Genomic DNA, 24,003 nt, shown 5'->3' on the forward strand with positions numbered 1-24,003 from the left:
GGCTTGGCGCTTTAAATATTGCAAATGAATATTAAAATATTGAGAGAAGAGGTCATTGCACATATTTGACAGTTTCTCTCTGGAGAGAAAGTATTGTCGGATCGAAAAGCAGTTTTGATTTTTTGATAATATTTTCGTCAATCCTATGAAGTTTCCATTACACGATCAAAAATATTGTCGATACTCCTTGTATTTACCTAAGGCAAGACCTACAACTCCACTCAAATTCATAATAAGTGCACTTACTCTAAACTTGAGTTACCATCTGTCTACTCATTTTTGAGTTAAGAGACGAAGCTTTCAAAATTGGAGTATTTTTTACTCAAAATATGGAAAAATATTTTTTTCACAATTTGAGTGAGTTTAACTCAAAACTTGAGTTCCTTGTACTGAAAATAAACACATTCTTATTCTTAAATGTTTATATACAAAGTCATTCTTCTTTCTTTTAAATGGAAAGTCCAGAAAAGTGATTCAAAACCGTTTCATTTTGACCGGTTTGGAGTCGAAATTGAACAATGTTGATATTCTTATGTTGTACTTCTCACTTAGAATAATTGAAATCACAAAATTTCTATGAAAACATCTATGATTGATGATTTATGGTTTCAAAGACTAGAAAACGACGTATTCTTGCATCCTTAAATTCGATAAGAATATTCCGATAAAGAAAACGCATTGAAATGTTTGAAAACTCAACGTTTACTCAATTCTCGGTTGATTTTTCAATTTGGCGTAAAAGCAAGTGACAGTTTCTCTTTAATCACTCTTTCTTTCGATTATTGTGATGTGATTAAAATGTGATTCTTTGATATCACCATTCTGTTTGAAAGTCGAAAATTTCGGGTATCATTTCATGCAAAGAGTTGAGTGATAAACGTGGAAACCGCTTGGTAATTATTAGAAGAGAAAGTAAACAAAGAGAAACTGTCACTTGCTTATGCGCCCTTTTGAAAAATTAAATGAGAATTGTATGAATAAATGCGAGAGAACTCATGGCCTGAGCAAATTTTACTCAAATCCGTACTCAAATTCTGACATATTGTTCCAGTTTATGAATGTGAGTGATCGCAACTCAAACCATGAGTTATTTTCAAAGAGCGTGTGTGGAATAAATACCTACGTATCGGTTACAGTGTAACCATATTTGCAGATTTTTTAATAACTTTATGCTGTGGAAAAAATATTTATTAAATTTAAATTTTTAGACTCGGTTTTTGATTTGAAAAATGTTTTGATGAATGAATTTTTTTATTATATATTAATGCTTAAAAACAATTAATTGAGCTTTGATGACAAAACACGAAATATTTTATGTTGGACGCAAAATCGAATCCACTGTTGACGTATTACCGGATCTTTTGGAAACCGGAAAAAGCCAAGTTTGGATAGAAATGCTTAGTGTGACCATAGTGTGGAACACAACAGTTCATTCTTCTCGAAAAACTAAACACACTTTCGAGCTTACACTAATTTAACAAATCTTTTTTGGTTACACTTTATTTCACTAAAGAGATAAACGTTTGATGCTGATTTTAATTACACAGTGCGGACCCGAAAGACAACAGTTAAAAGGTCCTTAATAAACTCAATAAAAAAAAATACTATAAACATTTATTACAAATGATATTGAAAAAAATCGATAGTCATTATAAGTAGGCAACTAAACAAACCGATTCCGGCTATCCTGGTTCCCGGTATCCGGTTCCGGAAATACCGGAAATAGTGGTCATATTTACCAAAATAGATCTCACTTACTTTTCTCAGCGATGGTTTGACCGATTTCCACAAACTTAGATTCAAATGAAAGATCTCGTGGTCCCATACGGAATTCCTGAATTTCACCCGGATCCGACTTCCGGTTCCGGATTTATAGGGTAAAGTGTGTTCAATATTGTACACCGTCACCTAAAATATTTTCGGATGCAGCAAACATTTAAATCGTAATTTAGAGTGCGTACTAGAAGAGTTTGTGTGTCATGTTAGTTGGTGGCTGTACGAACCGACTTTGATTATACCGGTTCTCGGGTTCCGGTCCGGAAGTGCATATAATAGTGAACCCATTTCGTTTTCTCAAGGATCACTTACGCAATCAAAGCACTGTTTTATTCTGTATGTTATGCATAAACAATCTCTTGGTTTCTTTCAAAAATCGAAAAGAAAAGTTTGAACAGAATACCACATATATGTACATGAGAAAGGCATCATTACACCACTAGGTGGATTAAAACAGGGTTTTCTTTTCACAATGTGCGGGTAGCAACATCAAAATCAGCCAATCAGAAACTGGTCCATTTTGGAACAAAAGCAGCCCCCTCAGTTGTCAGGTCTTGTCTTAGGTATTGACAATAATATTGTCTTGTGTAAGGGCCGCTTTTGGTTTCGACTATCAATACAAAGAAAAGGAATGTGATCTATTATCTGTTAACAGCAATACAAAACATAGAATGCCATCGATCGAAAAACAGGATTCTACACGGTAATAATTATTGACTAAAACCGGGATTGAATAGCCACGGTTATCGAAACCTGTTGGTAGTCTAAGTTATATCATGGCTGCTTAATCAATTTGCTTTTTCGGACACTATTTTATGTGTTAAACTGTCATAAAATTCAACTCCGTCATAATTTATACTGTTTTTATGGGCTACAATGTATGTTTTGCTTCCGCTACGCAGTTCTAATCATTAGTTTGTTAAACGAAAAGGAATCGTGGAATATTCCAGCAAAGCGAAGAGCATGTGAAATGGGATCATTGGGCAAGTGTTTAAAGAAAGTGGAAAGTGACACCGATTACACCCCGACGAAAGCAGTCCTGTGCCGTCAACCGACCGAGCACATGTTCGACTGCCGTTTCGTTGTTTTGTTTTCTTTTGCTCCTGCAGGAACATCCTTTCGCCTTCGACCAACAGCAGAAAGCATAGCACCTTGAACCACTTGAAATGTGACAAACGACCTGATTTTTTCCTACCATACGTCGCGAACGGCGCGTGTATATCTCTGTGCAATCGTGTTGAATTATGAGCGAAGTAATTAGCCATCTTCCGTTACCGATTGCTCTTCTGCTCAATGGTGGAATTATCTGCTTCGACAACGAGATATGCCGGCGAGGGCGGTGTTTTCAGATCTTCGAATTATCTATCAAGGCGGATCGCAGAAAGGTTTTCTACACAGAGATAGTTCATTCATAAAAAAATCTAGAAATGCTACTCAGTGAAAAAGATTTCCCTAGAACCACTTCACCGATCGGCTGCCTAGACTAACGGATTCATGATAGAATCCGGCTTGATGAGGTTGAACTTTGAATTTTAGTTTTTGGCTCAATCTGGATAACTCATTAAATGAACTGAGTCAAGAGAAGAAAAAAATCTACCATTGCCAGAGAATATTTTCCCAAATAAATTTGTTTCGAAACTAAAGTTTCATTCAACAATAAATCTCATGTTTTTCTAAACAGCCAACAGTCAAAATAAACCTTGTTGAAGGGAAATAATAAATAAATCTCTACTTACTAGACGAGCACTGCGGAGATTTCGAACAGCAGTAGAAAAACAACGAAAGTTTTTATTTTCGTATACCAATAGTGCGAGTAGTGCTTGGTTTTGACAAATGATTTATTCGGTGATACGTGAGAAGTGAAGATGTGAGATCCGACGAAAGCTTTATTCAAATAGCCTAGATGTATGCTTCCTAATCAGTTGTTTATCGCACGTTGTTAGTTTGATGCGATGCGTAATTTCATTATAATCGCACTTTCTTAAATCATCAAACATCAAACTGGCCATATGTCTATCGCTTCAGCTGTCGGCAAACATAAGAAGGAAAACATAATAAAACAAAAAATGCAATTTTACGCATATCGTGCTCTCCGTAGCCATATCTAGAAGATGCAAATGTAGCACTCTAAACGGTCTGTTGAAACATTCAGCGACCACACGTAACCATTCTACGACCATCTGGACCGCTGTTTCGTAATGTTTCGCGTAATGGGAGCTACTGAAAGCTGATATACGTTATGTCCGGTCTGGTAGGCTGCTATATAGAGAAATCGTAAACGGACCACGTGTTTATTATTGTTCTTCTTTTCTCTCATTCATAAAATATTTGTTTTGCGCGCAACACATTTCTTTGCAAACAGATAATTGATAAGTTCTTTTTCCGGTAGCAATCGCATCGTGTTGTTTCGTAGAAGAGGACCCAATTAGAGGCATCATGTCATACAGAGGGGTTTTGGATAAGAATAATTACTCAAGAATATGAGAAAAGGAATCTACGCTATCAGTGACCTTATATCGATAGTCGCACGACAGAAGGGCCTAACTGCAAATGACAGTTTCTCTTTGTTTTCTTTTTTTTAACGATTGACCGGATTGATTTTTTGTTTGATGCCTTACTCTTCGCAAAACTTTCAAGTAAAACCACAAGTTTTCGATTTGTGTTGGACACTTTCAGGAAATTCCAATAATGGCTCCGTAACAATCAAATTGAAGTTCCGTGTTCACATAAAGAGCCTTTTTTCAGAAGCCTATACTGAAAGTCTAACAAAGATACAGAAATTCATCCACACGGAACCACCCGCGATCCCATTTCAACCAGAATATTAGTTGATTTTCTGAATTCGATTGGTTAAAATTTGGTACAACTAATCGATTGTTGTTTTAACTAAACTGTCATTTTTGTTTTTCGATTAGCAGAAACGATGGTTGAAACAACTAATTTAACTGTTTGAAAAAAAATGCTGTCAATTAGTGAGGACACATACCTTTCAATTTCAACAAATATTTTAGTTGAAATAACTGGTGTTGTTATTGAAACAAAATTCTGTTAGTTGAAAAATAAATCGGTTTTATTTGTTTGTTTGTTTTGAGATCAGTAAAGATCTAAATTCTAAAAAAAAACTTCTGATTCGATCGGAAATGATTGATGTAGAAAAACGTTTTTAATCAGCAAAAGTGCCCGGAGGGGCGAGTTTATTAAATTTACCTAAAATGATGCCTTCAAACGGTTGAACTAAAGTTATGCACTGATAATTTTAGTCAATTTATATGAGCTTGTGTGTATCAACCGCTGGGAATTGGAATTTTGCGACGGCAATTCAAACGCGCCATTCAATCGCAGCGCGTTCTGTGCGTTTGAAACCCTTCGCTCCTGTTACTTTTATAAATTAAATTCATGTCAAAAAGCGTTTTATTGCTAATGCATGAACATCATCGTCGGTGACAAACAGCTGGAAGTAAAACAGTCTGCAGGAAGTAAATAATGATCGAATTTGAAGCATAAAATTTTTGCGCATACCTGAAAGATTACGAGATGATCATTAATTAACATTTTCTAATTTGTCACCAAATCTTTTTCATCTCAAACGAGGTTAACTTTATCACAACACCGCTGTTAGATAAACACTTGTTATCATAAAATTCTCAAATAGAATGAACACAATTTCACCAAACGCTTCAACCATCGATGTTGTTTTCATTGACATTTTGAAGCGACGCGAACAGATTTCAACTAAAAAAGTTGTTGATTTTGCATTGCAATTATTGTTTTGCTTTCAACTGTCTCCGGCATTTGACAGCATTCAAAACAACATATTTTTCAACTACTTGAATATATGCAAATCAAAAACCATTTTGGTTGAATCAAAAAGAAATTAGTTAAATCAACTATCGCAAAAATCAAAAACTGCGATATCGCAATTTTATGATCGAAGGGTTCTCCGTGCAAGACACGAAATTTGCGTCTTTTCCTTAGCTTTCAAATAAGCGATTCCAAAGAACAATCTTATTGTGAATGGAAAAAAGTCTAAATTAATAAACAAATAAAAAATAAATTCAAACTTGGGCCTATTATTTCTTTTTTATTTTTCTCATATAAAAAGGCTATGCAATCACTGTGAAAACCGACTTTTTAACCGAGGCCCGGAGGGCCGAATGTCATATACCATTCGACTCAGTTCGACGAACTGAGCAAATGTCTGTGTGTGCCCGTCCGTCCGTCCGTGTGTGTGTGTGTATGTATGTATGTAACAAAAATATGCACTCACTTTTCTCGGTGATAACTGAACCGATTTTCACAAACTAAGAATCAAATGAAAGGTCTCATGGTCCCATAGTCTGCTTTTGAATCTCATCCCGATCCGACTTGCGGTTCCGAAGATATAGGATAATATGCATCAAAAAATGGAAAAAAAAATTCACTATCACTTTTTTCAGAGAGGGCTGAACCGATTTTCACAAGCTGAACCGATTCAAATGAAAGGTCTTATGGTCCCATAGCCTGTTATTGAATTTCATTTTGATCTGACTTCCTGTTCTGGAGTTACAGAGTAATATGTGAAAATTAGAGAAAAAGTGTGCATTTAATTTTTTATGAAACAGCTCAACCGATTTTCACAAACTAAGATTCAAATAAAAAGTCTTATAGTTTTCTAAAAAATTCTAGAACATTTTATCCGAAATCAAAAACAGAACTATAATTATGTAGAAGGTCTCAGACATGTGTTACACAAATAACAAGACAGTAAACGTAATAAAATGTAATACAATATCAGTTCCAGTGGAAAAGTTTAAACTGTCTGTTAAAAACACTCGTAAAAGGCACACCGAGAATTGGGTACATAAGCAATCTTCAGTAACATTATTTTTTAATCTTTGGGCCCCTCCCGAAAAGAAATCCTGGGTATGGGCCTGACTGGACCTAAGGTTTGAATGCAGTTTGATTAGAACCAATGACATTATTTCATTAAACTACGCTTGTGTAAATTGATAATCAGTCGTCGGGGTGAATAACGTTTATTTTGTTAAACTTATACTTCCACATTGTAGGAGAAATGCAAAAACTGTACGCTTACAGTTTTAACCCTGTATTAATATAAAGCTGATAAAATTAAAATATATCTTTTTCCGATCTTTCATTTACCTACGAATACTTCTTCGAGTGATGTATCTTGGACTCGTATACTTTATGCTTCTAAGGATAACTGGAAGTGTTATTTTCATTGTGTTATGTTACATTATTTTGTTGTGCTATTTCTCATTGCTTCTAAAATTTTGCGGTACACATTTACGTAGATCTGTGCGTTGTAAATGAAATCCATGTGTGTCCAACCGAATAATTCGCTGAATTCGCTTACGTTCGGCAGCGAACGAATTAGCTTTTTGAAATCCTGAAAAATACATGATATGTAAGCAATATATACTAATTACAAGCAGAGTAATGAACTATACATTAGATGCGTATCTAAGCTCTAGCTATTATTAATGGAAATGTATTTTTGTTGAAAGAAATTGTTACAAAAAAAACATGGAAAATATTACTCAACGCTGTATAGACCTTTTTTTGCAATCTCTGTGGGAGAGTTTTAATATATTGACGGAGCATTTTGAAAAGACTCCATTAGAGTGGAGCTACTGATCAGCTCGACCATGTACCTTCGAACGGAGCAATTAACAATCGGATGGCGTATTATCTGGAGAACATGGCGCGTGGAAAAAAACTTTCTTTTTTCCTTGAAAGGCTAAACTAAAAAAAATATTTGTTAACACTTATGGAAAAATGAGCGAATGGTATTACTAAGCTACGCTCTGGGATTCCCAATGAACTTTACCTAATACACATCAATCGAAGTGATGTAAAGAATTTGAAAACTTAAGAAAAAGTACGTTTCATGTTCTGCATTAAAATTCATTGGGAACATTATAAACATTTTCGTATGGACATACGGTGTTTCAATTGTTGTAAATCGCATTCAAAAAATGTTTGTCCAATGAATGAAACCACTTTTCATGTTCTAATTGTAATGGAATTGATATGTCGCGCAGGGAAAAAAAAATTTAACGCCTAAGTCTTCTATTACACTTAATTTTTCTAACGTAAACGAACAAAAAACTGGAAAACCTTCCAATTCCTCTTCCAACGAAAACATTTATTATCTGCCCCTGCAATATGCCTATAATATTATAAGGAATTTCAAATTTAACAATGATGTTGAATAATTATTTGAAAATTTTAAATTGGAATGCTCGATCTTTAAAATCGAATGAAGATGAATTTTTCACGAATTGAAGAGGCGACAGGGTTTGGTATGTTCAACAATAATGTTTCGGCCTCATTCAGGCTTCAAGAACCTGCATCTGTTTATATAGCAGAGTTAGCAGCAGTTCATTATAGCTTGAGTGTAATCGTCACATTATCTCCAAACTATTATTTTCTCTTCACAGATAGTCTGAGTGCAATTGAAGCCATTCGCTCAAACGCTGCTGGCAAAAATGAACCGTTTTTCTTGGGCAAAAAAAACAGTGTCTGAACGACATATTGAATAATAATTATCAAATCACTATAGTTTGGACCCCGGCTCATTGCTCTATTCCTGGCAATGAAAGAACCGATATTTTAGCCAAGTGTGGTGCTATTGAGGGTGATATTTATGAGCGACCGATTGCTTTCAACGAATTCTATAGCGTATTTCGCCAAAGAACACTTACCAATTGGCAAGCTTCTTGGGATAGAGATGATCTGGGTCGGTGGATGCACTCAATTATTCCTAAAATATCGACTAAGGCATGAGTCAGAGGACTGGATGTGAGTAGGGATTTCATTCGTATGATGTCCAGACTCATGCCCAATCACTACACGTTAGACGCACATCTCCTTCGAATTGGGCTCTCCGAGACTAATCATTGTGCTTGTGGTGAAGGTTATCGGGATATTGATCTTGTCGTTTGGACATGCGTGGAGTATCGTGATGTCAGATCTCAACTAATAAATTCTTTGCGTACCCAAGGTAGACTATCCAATATCCCAGTTCGAGACATTCTTGCTTGTCGTGACCTTCCATATATGAAACTTCTTTATCATTTCATAAAGATAATTGGAGATTCAATTTAATAAATAACCCTTTTAAAACTTAGTTCTGATTCCAGCTGCGTCCATGAGTTCAACCAATAGCTAAATTAGAATAGAAATTATGTAATTATACAAACAAGCTCGAAATAGTTTATGAAATTATCAACAAAATGTCTTAAAATAACAGCTTATTTTATAATTTATAGAAGTTAATCGTTTAGTTCAAATAATAATATAGATTGTCAAATTGAAAAGCAATCCACATTATGTGGTTAATCGATTTGACAGGTTTACTGGAACGGGTGGTGGAGTTGCCATTTTTGTCCAACGGCAAATTAAACATCGAATTTTACCTTTTTTCAATACTAAAGTTATTGAAAGCTTGGGAATCGAAATTGAAATCATCAATGGAATTTATTTAATCGCTGGAGCATATTTGCCATTCCAATGCATCGGCGAACAATTAAATTTCTTTAATGGCGATTTGCAAAAACTCACAAGATATCGACCGAAATTTTTCGCAATAGGGGACATAAATGCTAAGCATGTCCAGTGGAATGGTAGACAAAATAACAGTAATGGCAAAATACTTCATAATCAACTCTCTGTTGGTTACTTTACAGTTCTTTATCCCAGTAATCCGACTTGTTTCTCTTCCGTTAAAAAACCGCTTTACAATTGATCTGGTTCTAATAGATCAAAGTCACATTTGTAGTGAACCGATTGCACATGCTGACTTTGACTCAGATCATTTTCCTGTAACATTCAGACTTTCCAACGAAGCTATAATTAATCCAATTAGTTCTATATTCAACTATCATAGAGCTAATTGGTTGGATTACAGATCTCACTTTGAAAATCATGTGGATCATGAAACTATTTTAGAAAATTCTGCGGACATCGACACAGCAATTGATAATTTGAATCATTATATTATCGAAGCTAGTAATCTTCCAGTTCCCAAAAGCTCAAACTAAATTAAATTCTCCTATCATTGATGGCAATCTTCAACTGCTCATTCGGTTGAAGAATGTTCGTCGACGACAATATCAACGTTCTCGTGATCCTGCTATGAAAAACATAGTTAAGGATTTACAAAAAGAAATTAAACATAGATTTACTCTTGCGAAATGAAAATTTCGCTAAAGAAGTTGAACAAATTAAACCATATTCTAAACCTTTCTGGAAACTTTCTAAGGTTCTTAAGAAACCTCAGAAACCAATTCCTGCTCTCAAGGAAGGAAATCAAATACTTCTTACAAATGGCGAAAAAGCTCAAAAACTTGCTCAGCAGTTCGAGAGTGTCCATAATTTTAATTTGAAAGTTGTGAGTCCTATTGAAAATGAAGTCTCACTGGAATATGATTATATTTCAACTCAAGTTTTGTTACAAGATGACATTACTGAGACGAATTTTGATGAAATTAATTCAATCATTAGGAAACTTAAAAACATGAAGGCTCCTGGTAATGATGGAATGTTCGATGGTCTTATTGAAAATCTTTCCGATGTTTCCTTGAGACTCTAGGTTAAAATTTTCAACAAGTCTATACTTTCGTCTTCGACTCGTCAGTATATAACAGTTTATGTTCAACTGTTGTGTAACCCAGCAGTTCAACATAAACCGCTAGGAAGACATAAAGTTTCTGCTACTTACAGAACACTTTTTTAAACAAGTGTTTTTCATTCGCTTACTTCTCTAATTAAGTTTTTCACTTAGTTCACTTGATTGCGCTTTGTTTTCATCTCATTTGGTTTCGCAAAGTTATCAGGTTTTCTCATAATGTTACAAACTGTTTCATCGGCTGTGAATAGAGATGCCAGATATTTTCATTAAAAATATGTATTGCTTTGCATAAAAAGTCTATATCTGCTCTATCTGTTTTCACTAATAAAATTATGTTAAAAGATAATTCTTCATATCTGCGAAGATTTCCAGTTTAACAGGCGATTTGTCCGTTGATTAATAAACTTTCAAAGAATTATTGCAATCAAATACTAATAGATACTCAGAGAGAAAAGTCTAATTGTTTTACTTCTCACTTTTTATGAACCTGTACAAATCTGTATTACATTTAGGAAATCTGTATAAAATCTGTATCCTGATTTAAATCAGTATGCGAACTCAAAAATCTATTCAATACAGATAATACAGATAATCTGTATAGATGGCATCTCTGGCTCTGCATTTTGTTTTTAGAAGGCTAATGCCTAAATAAAAACAATTCCTTTTTTGTTTTGTTGTTAAGTTTACCAAATTAGCTGCACAGTAAAACTTCGTAAACTTGGAAATGATTTCAAACTGGTTCTAAAATTATCGTGTGTTGTCTTATAGTTGGAATTAGGCCATTTTTAAGAAAAATTCGGACAATTTGAGCCTGAGAGTGTAATAGTGCAATGTTTTGTTTTGATTGCTGTCGCCATTACTAATTAATAGGTTGAATAAAGGACCAACGATAAGATGAATAAAAATCCTTTGAGATGGAATTAAGAGCAGAGTAGTGAACATATCAGAAGTGTTTCTAGCTGATTTTTTGAACATAATTTTATTTAATTATTAAATTAAGCAGAAATATGAAAAAAATCATAGTGATTTTAGTGGCTAATTCAGGTTATTAAGGTTACGTCCTTACAAATGCGATGAAATAGGGAGCCATTACCCTATCTAGTTGAGAATGGGACATTATTCTATGATTCAATGAAAATGCTATTTTTTACCACGGCAGTTAGGGTTTCGTCATGGACGTTCAACTACTCATCAACTTGTCAGAGTAACGAAGATGATAAAAGCAAATAATTCTTCTGGGTTATGCACTGGAGTTGCTCTTTTAGGCATAGGAAAAGCATTCGACAGTCTTTGGCACAAAGGTTTGATAGCAAAAATGTCCGACTATTTGATCAAAATGATTCAAAATTATTTAACTGATCGTACTCTTCAGGTTAGTTATCAGAATTTTAAATCTGAATTGCTACCAGTACGAGCAGGTGTTCCGCAGGGTTCGAGCGTAGCTCCAATCTTGTATAATATTTTCACTTTTGATCTTCCAAATCTACACATTGGTTGTTAAAAGTCTCAATTCTGTGACGACACAAGTCTGTTAGCCACAGGTAGAAATCTAAGAGTGATCTACAGTCGCCTACAAAGAAGCTTGAACATTAGAAAAGGTCCCAAATGCAAAAGACAGTTTCTCTTTGTTCACTCACTCTTTCAATTATAACGGCATATTCCTGTATTTACCAACAATTTCTTAGTTACAGATCGAAAGTCGATGAATGAAACATTACTCATCCTGAGACTATACCTATTACTGATGATTTTGTAATCAAATCTCATAAAAATTTTCATGATTTAAATCATTTTGCTCATAATATCATTAGTAATAGGTATGAAATCATGAGAAGACACGTTTCATGATTTTCGTAATTTCTTAATCGGTTTAAAATATGACAAAAAACTCACTTTTAAGGATCACATAGAAGGAATCCCGGCAAAGTGTATTAAATACATTAAATTTTTATATCCTCTTATAAACTAAAATTTCAAGCTTTATCTTTAGAACAAATTATCAATTTATAAAAAAAAATGCCTCATGCAATACCAAATTGGTGAAGTTGTTGTGCCACCAGGAAGAAAACGCTTCAAAGGAGTCAGAATAAAATTCTGAAAATGATTACATTACACAATAAATCACAGAATCGCGGAAGCAAATGGTGTTGAATTGAATACCATTTGTTAGTGACGAAAGTTCATGAGCATATTGAAAAGCTTGCCAGACCTTACTGCTGCTGCTATCTGTTAACAAATAGCGAGAACAAAGGTGCGCATCAGATAATTGATTTGATTTTGGATCTTACATTCCATGCTTATATCTCACCTTGGAGGAGCTGAAAAAATCGTTTGTACCACTAAATAAAGTAAAAGGGACCGTCGCTCGCGAAAGGTCATAATACGGTGGTTTCCCTTGCTTGTATCGTTGAAAATTTTCTATGAAGTTTTTGTAGTCAAATTGTTGGAATTTCCCTGGAACGTAACAAAATAAGTTTTCATTTCTGTACAATTCGACTAAAAATCTAAGACACTAACTTGTCTCCATCAGTTGTCCATAATGAATCAGCTGCTTGGTCGAGATTCCCGTGAGCATCGAGTTAGTAATTAAACCGGGAAGCATGAATTTGGCTTGTTCCGAAGAATATCCAAAAATGGTGGCCAGTAAATCGGAACACACTGTACCGGTGAATGATCCTTCGGAGCAGATTGTGCTACCGAGAAATTTGAGAACATTGGGCGATGGTGTCAATTCAAAGATGTTCAGTGTTTTTAGTGTGAGCTGTGAATGATAAAAAAAGGATCTTGGATCAATGAGCCAACTTTAGAAGCGATATCAAATAGTAACCCAAAGCTGTTCGTTGAGTTTGCCAAGTTGTCGGACTATTTCATTGTTTCCGTTTCCTAGGAAAACTAGTGGGGCTAATCCGACGACGCCACTGATTTTCCGGTTGTACGCTGGATTTTCGGAAAGCAGTGTCAGGATGGCGGTTACACCTTGGTTGTGACCAATGTAGAACAGTTTTCGCTGTCTTGTATACCGCAGGATGAAGTCTATCATCGCCGGTAAGTCGTTGACGCCAATTTCGTGCCAACTGCAATTTAGTAAATTCGGTAATTTAATTGATTTGACAGTACAGTGGGTCTTATAAGGTAATTGAATCATCGAATGTTGCTAGCGGTTCATAAAGTCCAAACGCCGTTCGAAGAAATTTCGTCTGAAGAAAACCAGTTTAGTCTAAAGATGGTAGTGGAGCACAGAAGACATGAAGGTTCAAATTTTTTAGTGATATGGAAAAATTAAGCCGGTGAAAGTGATATGGGAAAATGAAGCCGGAGGCCGATCTCGACTTGAAAGGATTTTTTTTTAAAGAATCGAATATATATTTTCTCCAAGCGTTCCATTATCATGACGTATGAAGAGTAGATTCTATTAGGTGTACAACTTTGCTTCCGCCGTTTTCCGATAGGTGGCTGTACCGGCTGAGGCTGGTCAAAATACATAGATGATAATGCCTTTAAAGTGAGTATGTACAGTGCCTAACGAATTGTCATCGCCGTTTCAGTGACAGTTGTTCTTGTTTTCGTATTATTCACGCTCGAAAATGTCTGTTTATGTGCCCAATTCTCGCAATTTGCGGGAAGTTTTACTTTTCTATTACAATTCGAAAAAAATGCAACTGAAGCACATCGAATGCTCTCAGAAACTTACGGCTCTGAGTAAAAGAACATGTCGGAAGTGGTTTCAACGTTTTAAAAATGGTGATTTCGATGTCGAAGATAAACATGGTGGTGTAAGAGAAAAAACCTTCAAAGAACAACAATTATAAGCATTGCTTGATGAAGATTCGTGCCAAACCCAAGAAGAGCTTGCCGAATCGTTGGGAGTGAGTCAGCAAGCCATTTCAAAACGTCGCAAGGCTCTTGGCATGATTCAGAAAGAAGGAAACTGGGTGCCGTACGAGTTGAAACCGATGGACATCGAGCGCCGTCTATTTGTATATGAGCAACTGCTTCGTAAGGGGTTTTTACATCGAATCGTAACCGGTGATGAAAATTGGGATCGAGACGATAAATCGATAAACGATAAACGCAGAAAATCATGGGGAAAGCCCGGGCATGCTACTTCGTCGAAGGCAAAACCCAATTTTCACGGCGCCAAGGTTATGATTTGTATTTGGTGGGATCAGCTCGGTGTGATTTACTACGAGCTTTTAAAACCGGGTGAAACCATCACAGGAAATCGCTACCGAACGCAACTGATGTGCCTTAGTCGTGCGCTAAAAGAAAAGCGGCCACAATATCAAAAGCGACATGACAACCTAATTTTTGAGTTGTTTGTGGTTATCTCACAATGTTCAAAATATTATCCTAAATTCCTGATCATATTTTTGATGAAATGATGAAAGAATTATGTTGCTGCCGTTAATACAGGTCGAGATATTCACGATTAAGTTCTGCCCATTCTTCCATATGGCTAATTTTGAAAAGGCACCCCATAGTAAAGTAAGTCGTATTCACGACAAAATAATTAAAAACGGTTATGTGCCCTAGCACAAAACTTGGCTAACCCCTAAGTTACCATACCTGCATCGGCCAGAAATAGTCGAAAACACGTTTTCGTTCGGCACGTCAGAAAAGACATTGCACTCCGTTGCAAAACAAAAAGTGTTCTGTAAGTAGCAGAAACTTTACGTCTCCTTAGCGGTTCAAATTGAACTGCCGAGTTTAGCACTAAGCAGTTCAATTTGAACTGCTCTGCACTGATGAGTCAAAGACGAAACGTAAAAATAATTGAAGATATATGTTTTTGTTCTTAATTACTTGTAAAACAAAAATCAAGCAATAATTTTAATGTGGAACACATTTTTGTTTTCTATATAGGCGTGTAAACTAGAAACACAAGAAAAATACACGTAGAAATGTGGTCAGGTTTTGAACAATTACAGCTCAGTCAATTTTATATAAATTATTAATATTATGTCACCATTTGATTGGAAATATTTCTACGTATTGATTTGAATGTTCATAGGCATGTATTTTCAATTGTGTATCATTGAAATGTTGATTAATAGCTAGCAGTGTCCTATTTTGCCTGCAAAAAATCTCCGGCATACCGGATTTCCCTGCCATAGTCGGACGGTTTTGAAGGAGTAAGCGATATATCAAAGAGAAAGCATTGCTCTGATTGGTCAATCGATGCAAAAGCGCAGCTGCTGGAAGCATGCGAATCTATAAATATAAGCAAAATTATAGCTAACGTTTCAGTCTCACACGTAGCTTGCTAGAGGTAGGTTGTTGCTAGACAGCAAGACAAAAAGTGCCATAAAACGATTTTAAGCTTTAATTTGTATGCTCTGATCTTGTGTCATGCAAGTTCGGATGAAATTCCATGTTATGTCGTTTCGCCTGAGAAATTGACAACTACCGAAGGGTAAATTTGGAGTGCATAAGATTAATTTCCAATTTATATAAGATGAACTCGATTGATAATAAGAAACTCGCTTCAACCGAAATCGCAGAATGGTTGTAATGGTAGAGAAACGCTATAAAAATAACTGATTGCATACAAAACTTGAACACAAGTTTGGCGAAGAGAAGCTTAAATATCGATATCCGTATCGTGTACAAACATGTAATTGCATACATTTGGGCTATTTGTTTAATTTTGTCGGCTACAAAACAAATACAAATCACGATAAATAAAGTCTATATTCTGGGTACGCGTGTTCGGTTTTGGTTCCTAATAAAGTTCAATCTAAGCAGACTCTCATGCATTTGCGAATTCAAAAGTGTGACGATTGATTGAACTGTTTGATTGTAGATCATTAGAAATTTTGGTTGCCTTGTTCCACATCAATGGCTCGAGCAACCCCATGGGGCTGATCCTTGTAGTTTTTTTTTTAAATTGTAGTTGGTTTCTTTTGTCCTGGGTTAGTATATGGAATTCATATAATTTTACGTTCTGTTTCTTATTGTACAAAGCCATTGAAACAATTTAAAATTTTTGTGTTGTCACAAAATTTATCTATATATATAAAAATGCAGAGATCATTCTTTGTAATCGCATCACGTAAGAACGGATGGACGGATTGAGATGATTTTTTTTGTTTGATCAGTTTTTACCCTCACCGGGTTCGTACATAAAAAAAACTACAAGGATCAGCCCCATGGGGTTGTTCGAGCCGTTGATGTGGAACAAGGCAACCAAAATTTCCAATGATTGACATTTTCAATTAATCGTCACACTTTTGAATCCGCAAATGCACAAGAGTCTGCTTAGATTGATCCTTATCAACACCGAACACGCGATCCCAGAATATAGACTCTATTTATCGTGATTTGTATTTGTTTCGTAGCCGACGAAATTACATCAATAGCCCAAATGTATACAATTAAATGTTTGTACATGCTTGCGATACGGATATCGATATTTAATTTCTCTTCACCAAGCTTGTGTTCAAGTTTTGTATGCAAGCAGTTATTTTTATAGCGTTTCTCTACCATTACCACCATTTTGCGATTTCGGTTGAAGCGATAAAATAATTCTCATTATTAATCGAGTTCATCTTATATAAATTAGAAATTAGTCTTATGCACTCAAAATTTACCCTGGGGTAGTTGTCAATTTCTCAGGCGAAACGACATAACATGGGATTTCATCCAATCTTGCATGACACAAGATCAGAGCATACCAATAAAAGCTTCAAATCGTTTATGGCACTTTTTATCTTGCTGTGTAGCAACAACCTACCTCTAGCAAGCTACGCATAAGACTGAAACGTTAGCTATAATTTCGCTTCTATTTGTAGATTCGCGTGCTTCCAACAGCTTTGCTCTTGCTTCGATTGACCAATCAGAGCTCTGCTTTCCCTTTGATATACGCTTACTCCTTCAAAACCGTCGACTATGGCAGGGAAATCCGGTATGCCGGAGATATTTTGCAGCCAAAATAGGACACTGCTAGCTATTAATCAACATTTCAATGATTTAAAATTAAAAATACATGGCTATGAACATTCAAATCAATACGTAGAAATATTTCCAATCAAATGGTGACATAATATTAATAATTGATACAAAATTGACTGAGCTGTAATTGTTCAAAACCTGACCACATTTCTACTTGTATTTTTCTTGAGTTTCTAGTTTGCACCGCTATATAGAAAACAAAAATGTGTTCCACATTAAAATAGGAAAACTTACCGGAAAAGTGGGAAAAACCAATAAAGTTATTTTGTATGGACAATGGGATTTTCCACTGAAAAAGTCGCCAATGATTGCTAGATCATTGATAGGTGTTTGGCGTATAACGAGTTGCATAAGTGTTTGGCCGTCGAAGGAAGGAATACTAGATCGTTGAAAGAATCTTTTGGCGCGCAACGAGTTGATTTGTGTGATGTGCATGCTTGATTCATGTGGTTCGTCATTCCGAGCCACGTGCTTAATTGGGTATCAACATTGTTGCCTACTAAATGACTGGTGGAATTCCAGAATGTGTGTAATGGAGTCAGATGAATACTATTGGTCACTGGGAATCAACAAATAGTTTGTGCTCTAGAAGCGCTAAAGTCAAACTAAGAGATTTTTCTTGCGTTTTGCTTTCGAATGATTTAGATTACACGAAGCGCACATAATAAGTGGCAATTAGATATCAATAATCAAGATGGATTGATACTATTTCTCTAAATTGTATACAACATCGTCAATCTGGTAGATGATGCTACAAGAACTCACTGCCTCTCAATGCATGAACCGTGGAAGATTTTTAATGTGGAACACATTTTTGTTTTCTATATAGGGGTGCAAGTTAAAAACCTAAGAAAAATACACGTAGAAATGAGGTCAGGTTTTGAACAATTATAGCTCAGTCAATTTTGTATCAATTATTAATATCATGTCACCATTTGATTGGAAATATTTCTACGTATTGATTTGAAAGTTCACATCCATGTATTTTTAATTGTATATTATTGAAATGTTGATTAATAGCTAGAAGTGTCCTATTTTGTCTGCAAAAAATCTCCGGCATACCGGATTTCCCTGCCATAGTCGACGGTTTTGAAGGAGTTAGCGATATATCAAAGGAAAAGAGCGCTCTGATTGGTCAATCGATGCAAAAGCCAAGCCGTTGGAAGCACGCGAAGCTATAAATATAAGCAAAATTATAGCTAACGTGTCAGTCCTACACGTAGCATGCCAGACGAAGGTTGTTGCTAGACAGCAAGACAAAAAATGCCATAAAACGATTTGAAGCTTTAATTGCTATGCTCTGATCTTGATCATGAAAGATTGGATGAAATATCGTTTCGCCTGAGAAATTGACAACTACCCCAAGTAAATTTTGAGTGCATAAGATTAATTTCTAATTTATATAAGATGAACTAGATTGATAATGAGAAAAAGTTTATCGCTTCAACCGAAATCGCAGAATGGTAGTAGTGGTAGAGAAACGCTATAAAAATAACTGCTTGCATACAAAACTTGAACACAAGCTTGGCGAAAAGAAGCCTAAATATCGATATCCGTATCGCAAGCATTTACAAATATATAATTGCATACATTTGGGCTAATGATGTAATTTCGTCGGCTACAAAACAAATACAAATCACGACAAATATAGTCTATATTCTGAGTTCGCGTGTTCGGTGTTGGTTCCTAATAAATACTAAGCAGACTCTCGTGCATTTGCGGATTCAAAAGTGTGATGATTAATTGAAAATGTCGATCATTAGAATTTTGGTTGCCTTGTTCCACATCAATGGCTCGAGCAACCCCATGGGGCTGATCCTTGTAGTTTTTCTACATTTTTTCGCTCCATCTCATACTTTGAGTATTTCACGGACCTTACCAAAATAGATACAGTTTTGCAATAATCGGCGCTGTGTGGAATTTAACAAGGGATAATCGCAATTTGACAATTATCCCAGAAAATCGAACCGATGAATCAACTTGATGATTCTCATACTAGGTTACAATATTTCGAAACCTTTGTGTTGAGCATTCACAGATATTTTCATAGACACAACTTATGCCGTATGTTCGAGCCCCGACCTGGAAGGATTCTTAGTGTCAGTAGGATCCATGGTACTAGCCAAGCAATGATTCTGTACACTAAGAATCGGCTGCGAAGTCTGTTGAAACAGAAAGGTCAAATTCCACAAAAGGAATGTAATGCCAAGACTTTGCTTTTTTTTTTACTTATGCCGAAGTTATATGTACATAGTTAGAATAGGCGACAATAGTAAAATGATTCTATCGCAATTATCCACTGCCCGTATAGAATCGGATCGCAAAACGAGAATTGCTTCAGAGCGAATCCCTACCCCAACGTGCTAACCCGTGATGTTCAGAAGGGTTGTCTAGAGAAAAACTGGTGTCCATTCTGTGTTAAATGGACCATGCAGGTGCTTTGTTACTGAGATGATATTCGTCTCTCTTTGATGGCACTGATTGAATCGTGTGAAGAGTTGCTAGAGAGCGTTCTTTGATACGATAAAAGTCATTGTTGCTGAGAAGAATGCTCAAATTGGTAAGTTCAATATCAACTTAAAATGTAAGCGTCGTCTCTCCAAGGCACCAGAAGTTCCTTTGTATCTAAAAATATCCACTTTATTAGAACTCTAAAGTACGTGTGGTACTTTTTGGCAACTTGAACGTACAGAACAAGTTTTTAGAAAACATTATCGATGCTTAAAAGCTGTACACATGTTCACATTAATTTTGGGTGATGTTTCTTTTTTTGGGCTAAAGCGAATGTGTGTCGAATTCCGTTGATTGTAATCAGCAGTTAAGTAATCAGCAAAATATTGGAGAAAAACGTTAACCACTTAGTCGTTTGACCATTCTGCTCTTCGAACACATAAATGCGAACAAATGGTTTTTGGGCGAGACGAAGTTCGACGGGTCAGCTAGTTTTATTAATAAAAAACCAATTCTATGTCTTTTTGAAATAGATGAAATCAACACGAATTGCAATATATTCACTTTGATTTGCAGTTGGAACGTAATATATATCGCACATTTTAAAATTTCTGATCTTCAACCGATTTTTTTTAGATTTTATGGAAAACCTATAACAAAATCAGAATTTTAGTAGTTATCAATTGCTTTTGCGTACTACATCAAAATTGTTTAGATCTTTTGTCCAATACAAATATATAATTATTTTTAAAGTTTAGGTATATTTACCTAAATTTTTAAGATTTTCTGTGAAATCCAAGTTTCAGTTTTTTGTAAATTTTGTTCATAATAAATTTCCAACTAAAATAATAAAACAATATATGTCAACTAATTTAAAATTTTTGTTTTAATTTTGTTTGGCAATTATAATAATTTGGTTTTAATAAAAATCCTCTGCATTTGTACCAAATTTTTTGAGATTCTTTGAACGGATATATAATTTTGTTCATCAATACATTGTTTCTGGTAATGATTTCAATATTTTGGAGTAGAAAAATGTACATGTCATCGCTTTAATTTTTGAGTTATATACAAACATGTGAATAAAATGAAAAATTCATATATATTTTAAATTCATCGATTTTTTAAGGTTTTCTTTTGATAGTGCAGGAATGGTAGTAGGGCGAAAATTGTAGCTGGTATCACTAGTAATAGAATGATGTGTAAAAATATATAGGTCATCGCTTTGAATTTCGAGATATTTACGGTCATTGTAAAAAGTCTCACCTTTTCTGAGGTCATCTATCTACATTTTTCATTATAACTTCGGATAGACAACCCTATTGTTCGTGTTATTTCTGGAAGTAATACTTTTCCAATGGTGAACAAATTTTGAAGATCGGTTGACTAACAACAAAGTTATGACTCGGTAAAGTTGAAGTGTTCAATATTTTTTATGCGACGTTTATGCGTAAGGAAAGAAAATTGGAAAGCAGATATGGCATATTGGGCGCGTGAAAAAAACCTGGAACGGATAAAATCCAATTTTCATTGGTTTTCCTGTACCAATCGTCTGCTACAAAGTTTTGGAATCAATCTACGAACTTCACAAAATTCGAGGGTGTAAAATTTATTATGATTCGTTGAAAAACAGCTGAGCTATGACAGCTCAAAGTTACCGTTCCAACATTTTTTGAGGCTTAGTATTTGGAGTGTTAATAGGTTTCGCGAAGCTGGATATTTGGGTTGGTATGAGGTCTAGGATTCGTTTAAAGCTAGCCATTCGACTATGGTGTAAGAGGGAAACAAGAATGAGAAGTTGGGCTTCACCACAATGTGCTAAACATTCAATTTAAAATTTGAACAACTTCACCGGCTATATCATTCCTGTCAAACCAGGAGTCCATTTTTCATGATCACTAGTTCAATGTATTCAACAACAATCAAAAATTCAACACACAGAAGGTCGACAATGGTGAAAAAACTTCACGACACAGGAGTCGCATTACGAATGTCTCGTCTCCTCGTGTAAAATAAACTTAAATAAACTTCAACTTAATACAGAATCACAATAATAAAGACTTAGTTTGTATTTTTTTCTACTAAAACGAAAAAAAACTGATTATCGAAAAATTTTGAAGGGAGTGAACATTTTGCACGTCCGACGCTTATGCTTGTTGCGATCGTTTTTCGAGAGTAATCCTGCGAACCTTTTCAAGCTAGTAGCAAAAATCTTACTTAGCATTAGAGCGCGTATTTTCGTATACATAAGATAACGAAAGGATTATACAGTTTCAATGCAAGATTTATGATGTAACACTTAAGGCTGCTATGGGTATTTACTAGAGGTAAAAATGTTACTTGGGATAACCTTACAGAAAAATAAAATAATGTATGTTCGTCTTCAAGGTGTTTGTTAAAAATTTGGTGGTTATTTTTGGGTTCGCCTCGGGCACGCTCACTACGGCTCTGCTATAAACAATTTGATAAAGGTTGTAAGATTCAAACTACGCTGAGATTGTATTGAAACTTTCTCGTTGAACTGTACTGAAAGAGACGAGCAAACGAATGCAGATGAGAATAACTAATGAAACAGCTTTAGTGAAAAAGAAAGCATTATGTTGCTTTATCAGAACACGTAAACTCATTTTTTTTTTCGTACACAGAATGGTCGGCATACCTTCACTTAGTGGTAATTAATTTATCGTAATTTATTTAATTCACCCACGAATGACCCTCGATCCTAGTACCGTGTAGTGGTGTCGGGCGTAAACGTTTCTTGTATGTCGGCATTTCCAACGCAAAATGCGATCGGGACGTGCGCTCATTTAGCTGCAATAATGTGAAATTAAGTGTAGAAATAATTTCACACGGAAAGGAAATCCTGTTCTTCTTCCCTGCCCGAACGGATGCTGCAAAGTTCGCCGTGCTGCTGGAAAAGTGCGCTTATCATGCTAATGAATCAGCTACTTTGCGAGCACGTGGAGATTCCTAGGTGAATTGAATCGTTTCCGAGACGATTGTTGATGGCTGCAGTAGTGGGAGTTTTTCAGTTTTGCATTCACCGAAAATCGAAAACATTTTTCATTCTGGGATGGAATTTAAAGTCAGGTAAGATTTCTCACTGGTATTGAACCGACAGCTTTCAAACGTTTATGCGTAATCAGCCGTAGCAACCAAAAAGCGATTAGACTTTTTGCTTCACAGTTACTCACCTGAAATCCCAGAACGCGGCTGATTTCGGACTTAGATGAAGGTGTTTCCGTGAGAAGCGTGTTCCTCGGGCGTTTCCCAGCCAAACGTCGTATCCGGCATCGGCGAGAATAAACGCGAGACCGGTTTCCGGCCCCGTAATAACGAAATCTGCTGCCGTGGAAAACATACCGTGCACTAGCAGAACGACTCCTCGAAAAGTAGCGATACCATCTGACGAGGTTTGGTCTCGCTCTGCTACACTGTCATCATCCTGGAGGGCAGGATCCGGAATGCGATGCAGCTTCAGGATGTAGGAGTCCTTTGTCACGACAACGTGAACGTCCACCGGGTAATCAGCTGCTTGGATAGTATCCATCTATTTGGAAAATTCCGAAACTGCATTGAAACTAATTGTGCCACAAATTAGAGCGTTCGCATGTGGAGCTAGGGTCAATAATTCGAAGATTTAAATCTAATCTCAGCAGGAACAAATTTTACCACTAAATCCCGCTCGTAGTCAGACGATTGCCGAATGCTCCGGGCTCGAGGCTCGAAGGTCTCGTTAGCCAATAAATAGCCATCATCGCCACACTCCGGAATACTACAGCTGGTCTCGGTACGGATAAAGCTCGGTATTACAATTAAAACTAATTGCGGAATAACTTTCATCGCACATGGACTGTAAATTTTCGGTTCCCTGCTTAGTCGGTAGTGCTCACTGTGAGCTCACTGTGCACAATTTGGAACGACAATCTCAAATGGCCGAGCGAGTGAATCGAATTTAATGCTACCTTAGAGATACCAGTCAACCGTAGCCCTCGTGGAATGGACGGTCCATGGCCAATAATAATCCAGAGTATTGCGCTGTATTCACTAACTTTCGTTAAACTGAAACGGGGCAAGCGGAATTGTCATTTGTTTCGCCATGGTTGACAAATGTTCACTTGCCCTGAAGAGCGATGCCAGTACTATTTTGGATTTCGAGGTATCAAAGCACCTCAGCAATTAGTGCCTTC

The 24,003-nt window shown here is 35.9% G+C and overlaps 1 protein-coding gene across 1 annotated transcript in view; it reads right to left on the reverse strand.

Annotated features, from left to right (window-relative positions):
* Positions 1-23,747, reverse strand: part of LOC131439556 (lipase 3-like) — a 52,453-nt gene extending 28,706 nt beyond the window's left edge. Inside the window, exons 1-6 of the mRNA XM_058610710.1 lie at positions 23,486-23,747; positions 23,008-23,363; positions 13,239-13,485; positions 12,929-13,172; positions 12,720-12,865; positions 6,919-7,165 (exon numbers count right to left, since the gene is read on the reverse strand). Of these exons, the coding sequence (XP_058466693.1) occupies positions 7,013-7,165; positions 12,720-12,865; positions 12,929-13,172; positions 13,239-13,485; positions 23,008-23,363; positions 23,486-23,656 (1,317 nt within the window). The 5' untranslated portion in view covers positions 23,657-23,747 and the 3' untranslated portion in view covers positions 6,919-7,012. The remainder of the gene's footprint in view (positions 1-6,918; positions 7,166-12,719; positions 12,866-12,928; positions 13,173-13,238; positions 13,486-23,007; positions 23,364-23,485) is intronic.
* Between the last annotated feature and the right edge of the window lie 256 nt (positions 23,748-24,003).

Source organism: Malaya genurostris, chromosome 3 (assembly GCF_030247185.1).
Source record: "Malaya genurostris strain Urasoe2022 chromosome 3, Malgen_1.1, whole genome shotgun sequence".
NCBI classification, from domain to species: Eukaryota; Metazoa; Arthropoda; class Insecta; order Diptera; family Culicidae; genus Malaya; species Malaya genurostris.